Genomic DNA, 18,352 nt, shown 5'->3' with positions numbered 1-18,352 from the left:
AAAGAGGCTGGTGAGTCAGACCTCCAGACAGACTCCTGAAACGAGATACCAGCAGCAGCACCTTCTGGGCTGTTTTAGAAGAGAACACTGGAAACAAAGAGTATTCTTTTTCATTTTTATTTCTTAAATTGCAAGTTAAACAAGCTTGAGAAGCCCTAATACATTGTGTATTCTTTCTCAGTTTTGTTATACCCCTTGCTGTTAGAGGATAACTACATTACTTTCATGTTATATATTTTTTTAATTGAGAAAAACTTCAAAAATCCAAAAATAAGTAAAAATACATAACTCATATCCAAGTTTATTACTCTGATTTAACAGCTGTTAATATTTTTTCAAATTTTATTCTACCCTTTTGGAGAAACAAAACACTAAATATAATGATAAAGTTTCCTTTAACCACCACCTCCAGTCTCATCTTCCCTTTTCAAATCATTCAGTATTATCAATTTAGTTTACATATTACTATTATCAATTCAAAATCTTTGGGTTTTTTAAACTTGTAAAGCGAATTTTTGTTTAAGAAAATTATTATTTCACACTGACTTCCACTGTAAAATCAGTGATATTCTGATGGGGAGAGGGATTTTAAAATGTTTTAGTCCTTAGTTGTGATGAAAAGGAAATTAAAATCAATCTTACAATTGTTTCAATGTCAGATTATGTTAATATGCTTCACCTTATGTCTTAACCACATAACCCTGCTCTTCTCTCTCTGGCCCTCTCGGGTCCGCATCCGCTACAGGTTTCTTACAGAATCCTTAGGTAAGTGAATAGAGTGAAGCGGTATCCTGGGCCAGGCCATAGACTTGAGCTTTATAAAGGTCAGTTCCTCGTAAGTGATGCAGAGTTTGCTGTAGCCAGACTTTTCAGGTGTTAGCAATGTGACAACATGAGCAGAAGGGGATGGCATGCAGTGCTTACATTCAGTAAGTCGATTTGTACCTTAGTGGGATTGCCCAGTTCACAGCTCCATTAAGTAATTTCTGTTAACCGAGATATAGCTGTTATGTCTGGTGCAAGAAAAATTAAAAGCATTGCTGAAAAGTCTAAGAATTGTTTCTACATTTAACTTCATTTAGTCATCCAAACAGTCAACAGATACTAGGTGGAGTACTCTAGAAGCAGAGCCAGAGATGGGAATGCTTGTGTGACTTTAGAGGGAGAGCTATTATGTGAAACTTCCAGGAAGTGAAGGAGGCAGGATAAGACTATGGAAAAGAGGTGGTCTTAGTTGAAGCTTGACCTCAGCCTTTCACAGGGAGCTCTGGGGAATGGCAAGCTCAGTTATCCCACCTGGAAGCAAGAGTAATAGCCTTTTTTGCCCCCATGTCATTGAGTCACTGGTTAAGAGCTGCCTTTCAGGAGAGGGGTAAGGGGGAACCTCTAACCTCCCAGGCATTTTCAGGTGAGATGGTCCCATTGGTGTAGGGCAATTCGCTGTGAGCTTCCAGAAGTCAACACGCAGTAGCTGAGGGACTGGTGCACTTTGTGGTAAAGATCAGGGTCAGGCACCAACAGCATCTACTACAACACACCTTGGTTGAGTTCCTTCTGAGTGCAGGCCCTAGAGCTGTCTGGGCCTCCAGGAGAACAGTGATGAACAAGATACACAGGGCCATTGCTGTAGAGAAGCCTTCTTTCTAGTGGTAACGAGGAGGTACGCAGTACACAAATAATCAATAAACAAAAATATCAGTGCTATAATGGAGGTGGTATAAAAATTTTTAAAGGGCAATCTGATAGGAAGTAAATGGGAGACTAGTTGGGGACTAGAACTCAGAAACATTAAGTATGACGACAGTTACTACCTTCGTAATTGTCATGGGACTTGCAGCAAGGCATATGGCATTTTAGCAATTTTGTTTGTTCTGGAGACTCAGTGGGTGAATCGACTCAATGTAGGATGAATCCATAAATGATTACAGATTGCAGTGACTAGAGGGTTGTGAAAACTTGTGCTAGTGACAGCTTGGAATAGGACAGCCAACACTGAAGGTACCAGGCCTCGCTAGCGTCTCACCCTGGGGGAATAGTGTTACCAGGGATGCTGGTACTGATGGGAATATTGGTGTGATAATCAGGAAGTGAAGGGAAAAGACACAGAAATATATGAGGCTCGTCCTAAATTCCCAAATGTGAGATTTATAACCTCCTTGAGCATGACAAATGCGTCACGTATCTCATTCCCTGATTAGAATAGGAAGTCAGGAACTGAGTGGAGCTAAACCGGCCCGTAAGGGAAACGGAGTAAAGCAGGGGTGGCACTACAGGCTTCCCAGTCTGTAATAACAAAGGTGTCTTTTATCTTAGACACAGACACGCATTCTGAGTGTGATTTGATTTTTTTTTTTTTTTTTTTTTACCAGCTTTCAGTGGCAGTGTATATAATTGAATATCATTTTCTACCAAGGACTTAAAAATTCTGCTGCTGTCTTACTTGAATACTGTTATTAATACTTAAGGATTCAAAACAAAGCATTGCCATAAAGAAGTAGAAAGTAGTCTTGTACAAGTTCTATATAGGATGTCTCCAGTTTGATATAGCATAAAAACAAGACCCTTAAAGCAAAGCCAGACTTATTGCAATATTTTGTAATGAGATAGGAACTGACCATGAAAATCTTAACTACAGTCTCACTTATAATCTCATAGTATTTAAAAGATCTGTCAAACTTACACAATTTGTCTTACGAAGTCAAGAGTTCACATTTTATTGCTCCCTCTGTGTGTTAATTGGCTGCTAGAGAAATGTTATATCACAGATATTTTAAAAATTAAAAACAAATTTTTAATTTGATCCTTTGAGGTGAAGGCCATGCTTTAGCAGTAAAGGAGAAAATAACTCCTTTAGACTAAATCTCTGGAGAGAGCATTTTAAAATCAGATGTTTGTAACCATTGTAATTATTAAGTTATTGTGAATGAAAATAATGTATGTCACCCTATGATATTATAATAAAATATATATATTTGGCCTTTATTCCTGGCACAGGAGCTTCTAAAACCCTTGCCATTTCCTGAGTTTTAGAGGTGTTTTTTGATACAATATTTGATTTTCATTCTCAGTTCTAAGACTCATGGAATCTCTGTAGTGATAAGAGTATTTTATTTTGCTACTAAGGTGACTCTAGGGCTCCTAGATAGCTTCAGAATGGGGGCAGGTTGCCAGAGGAACCAACCATATGATTAGAGGGTTGGAACTTTCAGCTTCACCCCCCACCCCCACCCCCACCTCTGGGAAGGAGAGAGGAGACCCACTGAAGGTTAAGTTAATCAACAAAGGCCATTGATTTAATCAGTCACACCTACCTTAATAAAAATCCTAAACAGTGGAATTGGGAGAGCTTCCAGGTTGGTACTCGTTGCGAAGCTAAGAGGATGGTGCATCCCTCGAGGGCACCATGGAAGCACTGCACATTCCTCCTCCTCTCCCCGTATAACTTGCTCTGTGCAGCTCTGAAATTGGGCTATTCCTGAGTTGTAGCCCTTATAATAAGCCAACCTTAGTAAGTAAAAGGCCTTTCTGAGTTCTGTAAGCTGTGCTAGCAAATTATGGAACCTAGAAGAGGGTAATGGGAACCCCTGGTTTATAGCTAGTACATCAGAAGTATGGGAAGCCCAGACTTGCAATTGGCATCTGAACTGGGGGTAATTTTGTGGGAATGAACCTTTAATCTGTGGGGTGTGCGCTAACTCCACTGGGTAGGTAGTGAGAAATGAATCGACTTGTGTCTGCAGAGAATCAAGAGAGTAGCTGAGTGTGGAAAACCCACACATTTGGTGTCAGAAGTATGAAATATAGAAATAGATTATACACCCCTAAAATGTCTCATGTCTGCACACTAAAACAATTTGAAATACAATTTCCTAACATGTTTAAAATCTTATAAGTGAAGAATTTCAGTGATTCATTTGTTCAAAATATAAAATGTGGCACTATCCAATTAATTTGTAAAATCACTGATTGACATCAGGAAAGATGGAAATTTCCGAGCCTAATTGTAATAAAAACCTTTGTATGTTTGATAAATGAAATTTATGTTGAGCTATAGGGAGTGCAGTATTGTGCTTCTGCTGTTTAGATCTTCATCAGAACTCTTTTCCAGCTATACTAGCCATTAAAACAAGTAAAAGATAAACTGGATTTGGACGAGACCTTTAAATCACACCAATAATAAAGTGTGTCAACCACATTGTTCTCTCCAGAAAGCCATCTTCAGTTTTTAATGAAAACAAAAATTTTTTGTATCATTAACAAAATCTAAAACTGTTTTTAAGGCCTTGTTTTCATCTTTAGCTCATTTTTCATTTTTATTTTTCTATATTTTAGAATGTATCTTCTTAAAAGAAAACTCTTATTGATAGTACGTTTAGAGCTACTGGCCTAGAACAGGCTGTGCTGTTGTACATGTCACTCTTTATCACGGTTACACACGCCCACCTCTGTCTCCCCTTCCAGACAGTGAGCTCTCCTTAAGGCAGGGATATGTCTTTGAACTTTCCTTCCAGCATGATGTCTGGGGTACAGTGGACATTCGATACACATACAGTAAAAAATGAATTAATATGTCCTTCCCATCCATCTTTGAGATGTCCAGTAAGAATTCTGTCTGAAATGGACAGGTGATTGGTCCTCCATTTCTTGAGTGTGATATTTAAGAAAACTATACACTTTGACTCACCCTATCCAGGTCCACTCCCCTCCACACTATGTAGATTCTAGACATACTCAATGTTCCCAACTCCTCTGGTACCTCCAGATTTCTACATGTTTGTGTGTCCCTCTGCCTGAAGCACCTTCTACTCAGCCCAGCCAATTAAAATCATTTTCAATCACTGAGACCTGGTTCTCTCAGTCAGAATTAATTGCCTTCTCCTCTTTTTCCCCACTGAACTTTGTTTTTATTTCTAGTATAGCCCTTATCACCTTCTGACATGAATTATATTTGTCTTATATCTAGTTCCCTGTCATGTGAGCTTCTTGAGAACAGTATCTCTGAATTATTCATATTATAACATTTCATGCTTAATAATCTGCTTTACCACTAGCAGTACATATATTTGTTTAATATATTCATGCATTCATTCATTCTTAGGGCAAGCATTTATTGCATACTTAGAAGGTATGAGGCATGGTAATAGGCACTAGGCATATAAAAAAAGATGATATCCCCTCATCTATAGCTGATATTCTTTGTAAGGGGACAGTTATATGAACAACTAAAATGGTTAAGTATAAAATACTTTCTATGGAACAGTTATTTCAACTGGGAGAATAGAAGTGAGCAATAAGGAATGCTTCAAAGAGGAGGCCACATTTGAGCTGAGACTTTAAGGAATGGGCCTTAACGCTTTGTCAGGCAAAGACGGGGGAAGGGAAGAAAACACTTTCCAGGAGAAGTATACACAGGTATGCACAATACCTTAAGAGCAACCAGTTACTCAGTACAGCCTCAGGGTACATAACTGAAGTAGCTGACTAGAATGCATCCTCTCAACAAACATTATTGAGCATCTGTTAATATGCTGGTCACTCTTCTAAGCATGAATGATACCTTAGAGCAAAAGAGCTAAAACCCCAGTCTTCATGTGTACATTCTAGTTGCTGTTAAGAGAGAGAGAATGAATGAGAGAATGAAATACGTAGCACATCGCTTAGTGTTGTTCCATGGAAAAAAAATAAAGCAGAGAAGGGGCAGGCACGGGGTTTAAGATTTTTAATAGGTTGGCTAGGACAGCCTCCCTCAGATGACTGACATTTGAGTAGCATTGATGACACTAGCCTATTTCTAGTCTTTTGTCTGTATAATCATGTCTTTTAAAAAAAAGTTTCATCTATGTATTAAGTAATTTTCTCTTTTTGTGTGGTTTTGGAGATTTTCTGAATAACCTTAAATAAATAGCAATAATACCTAAACTCAAATGACAGAATAGGACAAACAAACCACACCCTTATATTCATCCTGAAAGGGTAGAAGAGATTGCCCAAGAGATGAAAGAACTTTTCATTCCTAAGATAACATGGCTATTTGATATCTTTAAACAATGCGGTTGAAATGCCCAGCAGCACAGGCTGAAGATGCTGTGCATACAGCCTTCTCAACATCATCTGGTGACTCTCTGCAGTGAACATCCTGACACTTTATGAACATCCAGTGCATAAAGCAATGAAAAGTACAGTTGCCATTTAAACCACTCATTTATTTAATTTTGGGTTCAAGAAACATGATAGATACCAGAGGAGAAAGCCAGCCAGATGCGGAACTTGCTGTGCAGTATCAGCTGTCTTCAGCTCAACCCAGTCTCCAGAAGGTGTTGGCTCAGGACAGCAGCTCCCTGTTCCTGTTTTCCTAGTGGTGACTGAAACATTTTTGTAAGGAAACAACTGGGTATATTATGGAATAGCGTTCAGAATCTCCACCAGACTTTAAGATAAAACAAAGATGACAAAGAACGTGCTTAGAGAGCCTCTTTGGTTCTCCGCCCTCTAATTCTTCGGTGGTATTTGTTCCTTCTCTGCCATTAAGATGACACTGGAAGACAGGCTGGAGTTGAAGGCAATATTCATTATTTTTTTTTATGATGTAGTGGTGTTTTCCTTTAAGAAAATCTATCATAAAAATTACAATAGGCAAATTACAGAAAGCTTAAACATAGATTTCCTTTAAGTTAAGAATTCTCCAACTATAATGCTTGTTCACATACTTTCTGTTTGACTCAAGTAGTTGAAGTGTGATAAACTTAAAACTGGAGCACTGGGAATTTTTTCCACTTGGTATATAACTAGAAATGAAGAAAATGATTCACAGATTATAATGTATCAAATAATATTAAGAGATATACAAAACTCAACTTACATAGTAAGTTTTAGGTAGTATTACATGAAAAATGTATTTGGGGTTATTAACCAAAACAGACATGCCTAACCAGCTTCACGGAGATGCTTTTTCTGGTGGACTCAAGTAGCAGCAGGCTCGCTGTCATCGTGTGGTGATCAGAAGTACATATTTTAGTTTTTTCTTTGAATTGCCTGTGGATACTATTTTTATATTTAATCTTATGCAACATCTAGTTCATACTGTACCAGAGGTGGTACATTATTAGCATGGTCCAATTAGTAAGTCCACTTAAATATACTATAAATCTAAGTCAGAGATTTTCAACCTTTTCCACCTCATGGCGCACATAAACTAATTACTAAAATTCTGCAGCACACCAAAAAATAGGTATAATTTTTATTCACTCACACTGGACTTTGTTGTTGTGTTGGCTGTTGTTTTTTTTATTTGACAATCTGAGGAAAAAGAGGTTAGTGCCCCTGACTAAATAGTCAGGTATTGCATGTTTTAAAAATTCTTGTGCCCATCCAGGCGTGGCCCAGCGGTTGAGCATCGACCTAGGATCCAGGCGATGGAGGTTCGATTCCCGGTCAGGGCACATGCCCAGGTTGCGGGCTTGATCTCCAGTCTGGGGCATGCAGGAGGCAGCCAGTCAATGGTTCTCTCATCATTGATGTTTCTGTCTCTCTCTCTCTTTCTCCCTTCCTCTGTCTCTGAAATCAATAAAGATATATATATATTTTTTAAATTCATGTGGCACAACAGTTGAAAATCGCTGATTTAAGCTCATTAGTGGAAGGAATTTTACCTGTTTTGTTCACAGATACTTGTTCAGGATCTAAAGCAGGGCCATTAAGTAGCTGTTCAATAAATATTTGTTGAATGAATGATTCTGGAATGTCCTGATATTATAAAAGTGGTCACTTATTAAATTTTGATTCTTTGTAATACTTTTATGTTGTTACCCAGTGGTGAATCTTTTAAAAAAATATATAAATTACTAGATACTATATTTTTTTATAAAGATTTATCTAGTGGACACAGTATTCACCAGCCTCACATTCCGATTTCATCTGTGTGTGCATCTTTGCATGCTCATCAAATTTGTATTTTAATCTGCATTTCATTCTTCTACTCCTCTTAAAAAACTTTAGAAAATATAGTTTTTGATGGCAGGGAAAAAGGAGAACAAAGAATCTGCACACTGTATATCTTTTTGTCTGGAAAAGAATGAATAAAGTTTCTACAAAGAAATTAGGTCATTTTGTTGAGTCTCTAAAATTTATCAGGTCAGAAAGCTAGTTTTCAGAGTAAAGTTAATAGATCGAGTTTTTCAGTATATCATTTTAGTAGATTTGTTTTCCTTTTGAAAGCTAGACAGCTTACCAAACTTTCAGAGTTTGTTAAAAGACTTGATTATCACATGGCTTTGAATATTGGAGGATTGCTAGATGCAGTGGGAGGGTAAACAGATTTTGAAAAGTGAGCATCTTTTGAAACGTTTGGCTTCCATCAGATGGTTGTTTTGTTGTTGCTATTTTTACCTGCTCTTCCCAGCAAGAACCTGCCTCTGAAGAGAAAAGTGTTACATCACAGTAGACTTCCTCTCACAAATATCCCCCTAATGTCTTCTTTTTTTTATGGTTTGTTAGGATTTTCTGCATCTGGATATATTAGTGATGAGTGATTGATTGACTACTACATAAACTACTTGTCCTCTACAGCAACTATTTTAAGAGGTGGAATCTTTTTACTTTGGTAGAAATTATATTTTACTTATCTTACTAAAAGGACTTTTCCCTCAAAACACTCAAAGCACATACTGTAATACTATTTCTCTCTCCACTTTTATCTTCCTTACCTTTTATTCTACTATATTGCCTCATGTGTTCTATCCCCTATGTAGAGATGAGTAATCTTGGGCTTCAGGAGGGTAAGCAATTGACCAAACTAGGAGGATTCAGATTTAGGTCACTGCTGGTTTTTAATTTTCACTGTGGTAATTATAGCTTATTTGTTTCTTCCTCTTTTTGTATTAGATGGCAACACTGCTTGTAATAATAACTGTTTCTGTGTGAGGGCCTGGGGCAGTTTCTTTTCCAACGTGGTGAAATGAATTTGCTGTTTATAGGCAGAGCAGGAAGGTGGTGTACTGCTATTCAGTAGAGAGCCCAGAATGTTTGTAAACATCAAAAAATTCTTAAATTTGTTACATACTTCCTACATGCCATATCATATCTCTCCTTTCTCATGTTTGGCTTATATTAATGAGTGGACTCTTGCTATAGCCATATTTATTTTAGTGAACCAAAAAGTTAGAGAAGATTCTTGTCAGCTATTTGAAACTGTTTCTATTTCTTCCTTCTCTCTTATGTTTAATTATCATTGTTTTTCTAAGAGAAAATAACCATAAACCAATTAAAATAGAGCTCACTAAGATATCATCCTCAAAATAAACATGACTGCTTTGAGATCTTTTGCTCCTTAATAAATTAGAGGATATTAGCTTAATGTACCTTCACAAGCAGCATGTCAGAACAGATTGTGCCTGCTCTCTAGAAGCCAATTTTCTTCCCTTATTTTGACTAAAAACAAACAAACAAAAAACCTAGTCCTTATACAAGCTAATTATTTTTATTGCTTCTGAAATCATTTAAAATTACTATTGAAACATTAATTACTCCAATTTTTAAAAACTTCAAAGTCACAGATTTAAAGAAGACTACAGTTTAGCACCATATTTCTTTGAGTAGCCTCCTTTTGACACAGGCTTTCATTGATGGACAGCTTTAGTTTGTAAAATAGTAAGAAGTGAGAACAATTGGTGCAAACATAAGTGCCAGCAGTTAGTGGCACATTCTAATTAGTTCATCAAGCGTTCTGGTAACTGTTGTGTACTGGGAAGCCATATCTTTGTTAAACCTTAGACTGAGGAAATGTGACTAGATGTGTTTTAACTTTTCTTCTCCCAGTAGTGTTGAAATTATTGACTCTATTTAAACTTTTATAAGCTTATGTTTCAAAGCTGTTCCTGAGAGGAACAAATCATAATAGAATGGAAATGGTAGCAAATAAGATGTTCTCCTAAGGTTATTGCTTATTTGTCTGGAAAATTAATTTCTTTGATCCACGATGCTTATACATACAGAGCAATCATTTTAATCAAATACTCTGAAAAAGAGTCAGCTTTTAAGAGTCAATTCATATGCCACCTGTGACAACAGTGGTCACCTGACCACTTAGGAAGTAAAGTTAAAGTTTATAATATTATAGGATATTTGTAAATCAATTGTCCTTTTTGTATTAAGTACTATGCAGAAGACAGTGGATTGTTTTCTACTCTTATATATTCAGGGAAACTTGGTAGAATATAAGCCAACCTACTTTTTAAAGTTAATTTTCATTTTATGTATTTTACTAGCCTTTGCATTTCTTTTCATGTATAAGACAAAGGATCAATAACAAGAACAATAAAAATCCTTTTTATCTTATAAATTCCCATTTGTGTTTATCTTCATTTGCAATCCCTTTTGGAAGTCATCTGATTTGTGCTTATAGTTTTAATTTCACAAGTTGTATGCTATCAGGATTCAAGTATTGTAGAGCAATTTTAAGTGCCTTTTTTGTTGTTGTTGTTGTTGTTAATCCTTACCCGAGAATATTTTTTTTCCATTGATTTTTAGAGAGAGTGGAAGGGAGGGAGGAAAGAAGAGAGAGAGAGAGCGATTGGTTGCCTCCCACAGGTACCTGGACCAGGGCCAGGAACTGAACCTGCAACCCAGGTACATGCCTTTGACTGGGAATTGAACCTGTGACCCTTCAGTGCCTAGGCTGATGCTCTAACCACTGACCAACCAGCCAGCTTAATTTTGCCTTTTAAAGTCGGAATTCAGCTTGAAGTTCCTATTCTTTTTTTTTTTTTTTAAACATATCTTTATTGATTTCAGAGAGAGGAAAGGAGTGGGGGAGAGAGAGAGATAGAAACATCAATGATGAGAGAGTCACTGATCGGCTGCCTCCTGCACGCCCCTCACTGGGGATCGAGCCCGCAACCCGGGCATGTGCCCTGACCTGGAATCGAACCCCAATCACCTGGATCCTAGGTCGAAGCTCAACCGCTGAGCCACGCCCGGCCAGGTGAATTTCCTATTCTTAATCTGCTATGAAGCACTATAATTATTAAGATAACTGAATTTCCTTTCTACCAACAATGATACAAGAGTTCCTTTTTCCATTTTGATGCTGGAAGGTGTCATGTTGTTGCCCATTAAATACGTGACAGCTGAAGTGAGAAATTCACTATATTACTATAAAAATCCGTGTGAACACATCATTTTCTCTTCTTCACCCACCCCCTCTGTATTGCTAGAATATTAACAGTGAATTTAAGTAATATTAATTAAATCCTGCTCTTGGTTTTTATAAACTCTAAAAATTAATTTTTAGTAAAAGATAGCATAAACTACTTCCTACAGTAAACTTATAAGACCCAGGAATATAGAAAATGAACATACGACCATATATTATTATATTGTATAAGAAACATTTTATTCATACTAAAAGTTATTAAGCTCCAATAAATTGTCATAATATATTTTCACTTTCCTTAACATCCCTCAGGGCTTTATTTTAGACACATTTTAATTTGAATTTTAGTGAAGATTAAAGTGTAGTAATAGATTCTTTGTAAGGTGTAGTGCTAGGGCCTTAGGAAGCAGTAGATCATGGAACTAGCACCAAGTCCTGGATTATGGGGTTGGAAGCTTGGAATAGGGGTCGGGGAAGGCAGTGTGCCAGACTGCCAGGGAATTAATTAAAGAAGTCAGTCACCATTTGGTCAAGTTAGAGGGAGAAGCCTTTCAAGCTAGCTGCGAATAGGGCAGGTTGTCTAGAAGTTCTAAATGTCAGTAGTTGTATTGCCAGCATACCTGCTGACACCCTGGTAAATGAAGACTCTGATGCAGAAGTTACCTGCTACAATAATAAGTGAAATTCAGCTCAACTGGAGTCCATGATGGACATCAAAAATCTGCCCCTCAAACCCTTGACTAGTGAACCCTAAATGTACTCCTCAACATGACTGTACTTTGCAACACTTACTTATAAATGAATAAGGAAGATTCCTATCTCTAAGTGAATTAGCCTTAATCAGACTCAACTATTACACAAGTGAGTTCTGTAGTTCCAGATTATTTAAAAAAAAAAGAGTTCCATGATCCAATGAATTTGGAAGTGCATATATTGTATGTGGCACTGTAAGCTACAGTTGATTTTTCAACATTTAGCATTTTTGTTCATTTCATTCTTACGTTCATTTACTCAATAAATATTTATTAAATTCTTCCAATGAGTGAGACATCCCTTGGATTCTGGGAACAGGATGACGGACAAGTTAGATCAAGGTAGATGTGGTCTACACTCAATCTTACAGTCTTTGTAGAAAGGTAGATATTAAAATAAAACTACAGTATAGGATGTTAAAGGCTAAAACAGGGTGTGGTCCAGGGCTCAGGGGAAACAGACAGCAAGGCCACCTAACCTGGCCTTAAAAGGGTCAATGAGGGCATTTCCTATAAATACTGTCTATGCTAAAAAACTTGAAGATCAAGTAGAAGTTGGACAGACAAGCAACTTTCCGTCATAAGAGCAGCAATAGTGATAACAAGAAATAGTTAAGCTGACATATAAATGCACTCTTTATCTGCCATATACTGTGCTAGGTGCTTTCCAAGTGTTCTATCAGTGAGCCTCCTGGGGGAGGGTTTATTACTGACCCAAGGTCATATGGCAATAATTGGCAAGAACTAGAATTTAAATCCTGATTGGTCTGATTCCAAAGTTCTCTTTCCACACCTCTCTACTGCCTCTCAAAGCAGTGGACTAATTTTGATTAAGTATGTTTTGCTAATGAAAAAAATTGACTTAACTTATATTTGAAGTTTTCTTTGTGATTTTCATGTATTTATTTTTTTCTAATAGATAACACATTTTATAATTTTATTATAGTAGAATTTGGAATTTGGGTAGAAGTTTCAGAAGTATGTTATTGCACTAAAGTCTGAAGTTCCCATTCCAGGTAGTGTCTTACACATAGTAGGTACTCAAAGCAGCACAATTGTAACTTTACATTTTATTTTGAATAAGTTTGATAAAACAACTCTGAACTCTTGTAAAGGAAGGAGTTACTCACATTTAAAAGTCATTTAATTCTCTGTGTGATGTGATCAAGATGGCCATAAGATAGAGCATATGTAAAAGGTGAAGATATAAAATTGATCCCCTTAAAAATGTCTGGACCTACCTCTCACCTGCAGTTTATGAACACACATTTCACATTTTTGACAAGAATATTCATGGTGGAGTGAACATATTTCCTCATGTGAGGCGCATATAGCATCTAGGTAGCTTATTATTAATACTTCTGAACATTGTAATCTAAAGAGGGTGGTCATGTAAATAGTAGCAGGTGGATTTAAGAAAATAAAATGGATTGCCCCAATCACAGAAATGTGAGTGAGGTGAGATAGTCTGACTTTTGCCTAGTGATGGCAGATTGATTGGGCCAGGGCCAGGATGTGTAGTTCATAGACTTGCTTTAATTGGCAGGTCAACATTCCAGTCATCACCAAACTCACCATCAAAATTATTTTAAAATAATACAAATAATGTATATATCATAGAAACATATTTTTTTTAATTTCTCCTCTTCACCCTCAGGAAGTGATTTTGAGGAGTGAAGTGGTCACAAGGGAAGGAGAAGCGATCAGTCTTTTTATCTGGAAGGAAAAAGAGAAGTAAAGAACTTGGATAATCTGTAAACCTGGATTAATTCCCAAACCCTTGTAATTTATATTTACATCTACAAAGTATTCTTGCTGAACAGAATTTCACCTGCTATTTTTATTCATTTTGGGAAAAATAGGATGATGAACAAAAAGAAAATAAGAAATGTTCTTTGTTGTATTTTTATTCATGATCAATTGTCATTTTATTTCCTAATTATAAAATGTGTTGGTCTAACTTTAGGGACACCACAGTACAAACCCTTACTCTTCAGCCTTCTGTTAAAGATGGACTTATTGTGTATGAAGACTCACCTTTGGTTAGTAATCCAATTATATGAATATTCTCAACTGTATATATATTTTTTATAATAGTTGTATTTCAGCCTTTGATGGGGGAGTGGGGAGCCTCCCATAGATTTCGATATATTTCAGTCTTAACGGGAAAGCTCATTTATATGTCATTTGGGGAGTGGATATTTAATTGCATGTTATTTGGGGAAAATAACATTGTTTCTTACTCTGTTCTCTCTCCAGAGTGAGAGATTTAGGGTAATGATTGAAATCCTCTAATGATTTCTTTTCCATTCTAGAATTTAAAAAAGAAAAAGAAAATAGTTTTCTGTTTTTTCCCCATATGAGGAGAGTTTGAAATTAGATAATGCTTCTGGGATGTTTTTAAAAATGATTTTAATAAATAACATATTAACCCAATGTTTTGGGCAGCTAGAAAGATCCATTCCTCATCTTCTCACATAAGGCCCAAAAGAAATCCTGCTTGCCTGTCCTAGCCCTCTGTGTAGATAATGCCTTCGCGGCAATGGCGCGAATAAGCCATCATGAGAACGAGCCTCTGTGGTCCAGACCCCGGTGACTGGAGTCTTTAGGAACTCCTCCCTGAATTCTCCCAGGTTGGGCCTAACTTTCCCTGAACAGAAAAGGAAGACTGAGGTTGGGGGTAGAAGCTGTATGAGTTCTCTTCTTTTTTAATGCAATTTATTTTTACCCTGAAATTAAAAAGAAAAGTCATTATCACTTTTTTAAGAATATCGAATAAAATATTTTTTGTAGAGGGAATCACTTATTTTTCAGTCTGTATTTCCTTACAGTTATTTGCCAAAACTATGTAATGAGAAAAATTTATGATTTAGTCCATTGTATGTTATGAGATATTCCTTACTATTTAAAAATATAATCTTTGGGTTTACATTTAAATTCATTGAGTATCTCTTCCTACCCAAATGTTTTAAAGAGTTTTCATAGCTTTTACCTTTCTTTTCATAATGTTACCATTCATTCAGTCACCGAAGACCTAGGACGTTTTCTTATTTTTTCCTTTCCCCTCTTCCCATCTAATCAGTTGCCAAGACTATATATAGATTATGCCTCTGAAAAACTCTTGAGATCAGTCTGATGCTTTTTATTTCCATTTTCCCCATGTTTTCGCCTCTGAAATCAGGTCCCCAAAACATTTTTTGACCAAATTATTATGCTAATCCCCCTTTAGTCAATTCTGCATATGCTGCCAGATTAAATGTCCTAAAGTATAGCTCCAGGATCCATTCTTATCATATCTGAACTCATATATCTTTAGTTACATCCCATTACTTAGTGAGGGACGGTACATATTTTTTAGTAGCAGAGACCTGATCTAGCAGAGACCTGATCTACCCTTTCAGACCCTCTTCTTTTCTTATATTTAACCTCTGCTTCAGCTGAGATGGACTATTCCTATTCACTCTTCTCGCAGTAGGCCTCAGGATTTCTTGAGTTTGACTATTTATACCCTTTGTCTTGAATACCTACCTCTTCACAATCCATTCTTACCTATAAAAATTGTATACTCTTTTAGAGACATAACAAATGCAGTGTTCTAAAATCCACCATTTGTTGTAATGTCTCATGCCACCCCCATGGGATAATGGAATAAAATATTTGTTTTAAATCTCCCCTACTCTCATGTGTAATATGTTGTAGACTTTATCAACATGGGAATAATTATACTGCTAGAGGGAAATAAAGTAATTACGGCAGAGTTAGCAGTTTAGTAACTATTGGAAGCTTTTTGTGGAGATCTGTAAATTTTGTCTCCAGCTCTGCTACTGACTTTCTTTGTGACTGTGTGTGCATAACTTAACCATAACCAGCTATTATAAATCCCAAGTATTGAATGATGAAATTTAAAATGTTTGCTTTCATTTTTGTTTATGGTAAATGTTCTGTCTTCAAAGGTTAAAGCAATAAAGTTGGGTCATGTTCTGGTAGTAGATGAGGCAGACAAGGCCCCAACAAATGTCACCTGTATTTTAAAAACTCTAGTAGAAAATGGAGAAATGATTCTAGCAGATGGAAGACGCATCGTTGCAAGTGAGTATAAAAAAGCAACTCTTCCTTCAATATATGCAATTTTTTACTTCCCTGGTATTTGGTCACATCCTTAGCTGGCTTTAAATCTCCAAGCAACAAGTGTAAGTTCAAGTTGTCCTTACTGACAGTCATTTACAAAAATCAGTATGTCTGAATATAGCTTTCTCAGTTTTATATTTTTTGTAGCCAGAGAGTATTTTGAAAATTTCAATAATAGTTTTAGGACAGATCAGCTTCAAATTTTTCTACTCTGAGAATACCAACATGTAATCCTTACTATACTCATCTTTCAATTATTGTGTAATATATTTTCTTTTATGGTTGTTATCTGGAATTTTTTAAAGCTCTAGCATGTTTCTATTACAATATTAAAATTAATGTCATTATCTCAGTATAATTAGATAATTTGCTGGCCATTTTATGTTATACATATATTTATCACCTATGTGTGAACAGGTGTGTGTATACAGGTATATTACACACACACACACCTGCCTCAGGAAGAAGTTGTCCTCTGTTTTGGATTATCGTCTTCCTTTTATTTATTTATTCTGTTGATGTTGTTAGAGAAAATGTAGTAGATGAATCTAAACAGTCCAGTTAAACTATAAAGGAAAATTAAGTTTGTTTAATGCAATGTGAGAACATTTTCTAGTTTCTAATTTAACATTTTTGTGTCATGAAAAGGCTTGAAAATCTATAACTAGCCATTGAAAATAAATAGCCAATAGCAGGGTAACCAAACAAGTTAAGACTGGTAACTAAAATCTTCAATATTCGAAGAGAACATGTAAAAGAGACCTCATTAAAAATGTACAGTGTGCTCTGCCAGCATGGCTTAGCCTTTGAGCATTGACCTATGATCCAGAAGATCATGGTTCGATTCCCAGTCAGGTTACATGCCCTGGTTTCAGGCTCAATCCCCAGTAGAGGGCGCGCAGGAGGCAGCCGATCAATGACTCGTCATTGATGTTTCTATCTCTTTCTCTCCCTCTCCCTCTCCCTTCCTCTCTCTGAAATCAATAAAGATATTTTGTTTTAGAAAAAGTTCAAGTGTGTAACCACAAAGATGTTCTTAGGCATTGTCATTACAAGATTGCTGTTTCTGAACCCAGGAAACTCAGTACTGATAAAAGTATTCTAATATTTCAGTTTCACAGTGAATTTATGGGAAAAATGAGAATTTGAGTTAGACAGCCTGAATACTATCTCTAGGAAAGATCATTTGGACTCTAAGGTATACAATCCTGCCTGCCCTTTAAGTTAGAGGCATATGAGGATACTGAAATGGAAAGCAAGAAAGAATTGCTGAAACAAATTGTAGATAAGGAGTGACATTATATCCTGGTAACCATCTACATTTTCTGATACATTTTTGAAAGACAGTCTAGAAGTAAAAGGTGCATCATAATTTTTAAACTCAGGTTTGAGTGTAAACAATATTTTAAACCCTGAAGCTCTTTTGAACATGGTTTCGTAAAGCATCACTTCTAGGGCTATGTTTTTCATTTTGTTTGCTTTTTAAATTTTCATTTTTTATCATTTTTATTTTAATTAACTAAATTTTGCCTGTGACCACATACCTTGTTATTTGCCACTACTAAAATTAATGGAGATCAAACATGAAAACTACTGGTTGTATTAGTGCATGACTATATGGTACATTGAAAGGTTAGTTTTCGGTGTCATAAAAGAGTATACAAGTGTAGATTCTTATAGACTCAAATGAAACTGCAGGTGCTTCACAACTACAATTTTTAAGTGATAGTATCCAGTTCCTTTAGTACCTTAAACATTTGCACAAAGAAAGCTCCAGTAATCTTGAAATTACTTAGTTTTAAGAACTATGGTAGAATTTCTTCATTGGAAAGAAACCATCATTGTGCTGATTAGTTGACTGTGTTTAGGACCTTTGTTCTGTGTTATTAAGTTTCAGGGTATATAGTCTGAACAGGAGTCACTCCTTGGCTGCATAATGGCAGGTTCTATGCAAAGTGATGCAGCTGCTGATTTGGTAAAAACCAAAGGATGTTTGGGTTGTCCTTGAGTGTGCTTTGGATTATCCCTTGTTACGGATTCCTTTTTTTTTCTTTTTTAACGAATAACAGCATCTGAAGCCAAGTTTAAGTACTGAAGGGTACATTTGGACAACTTTGCTTTTTTAGGTGTACACTGAACTTACATAAAAATGCAAGTTCCTGTATAATTAGTATATGCTTTATCAGTATTCTGTTCTTACACATACTTTCTTAAGAAAGTTTTTTTCTGCAACCAAGTTGTTATAACCAGATTTCTTAGAGGTTTTTTTAAATAATTGAACAGTATGACTACTTGTTATATTATTTAAAGGCTGTAACTTAGT

At 36.1% G+C, this 18,352-nt stretch overlaps 1 protein-coding gene across 1 annotated transcript in view; it reads left to right on the top strand.

Annotated features, from left to right (window-relative positions):
* The window catches only part of VWA8 (von Willebrand factor A domain containing 8), a 333,552-nt gene that overhangs the window by 167,360 nt on the left and 147,840 nt on the right, over window positions 1-18,352 (top strand). The window contains exons 22-23 of the mRNA XM_087814315.1: window positions 13,868-13,943; window positions 15,855-15,990. Of these exons, the coding sequence (XP_087670441.1) occupies window positions 13,868-13,943; window positions 15,855-15,990 (212 nt within the window). The remainder of the gene's footprint in view (window positions 1-13,867; window positions 13,944-15,854; window positions 15,991-18,352) is intronic.

The sequence above is a fragment of the Miniopterus natalensis genome, chromosome 2 (assembly GCF_054644295.1).
Source record: "Miniopterus natalensis isolate mMinNat1 chromosome 2, mMinNat1.hap1, whole genome shotgun sequence".
NCBI lineage: Eukaryota > Metazoa > Chordata > Mammalia > Chiroptera > Miniopteridae > Miniopterus > Miniopterus natalensis.
Note: the sequence above shows the minus strand (reverse complement) of the source record. Positions and strands in the feature narration are given on the sequence as shown.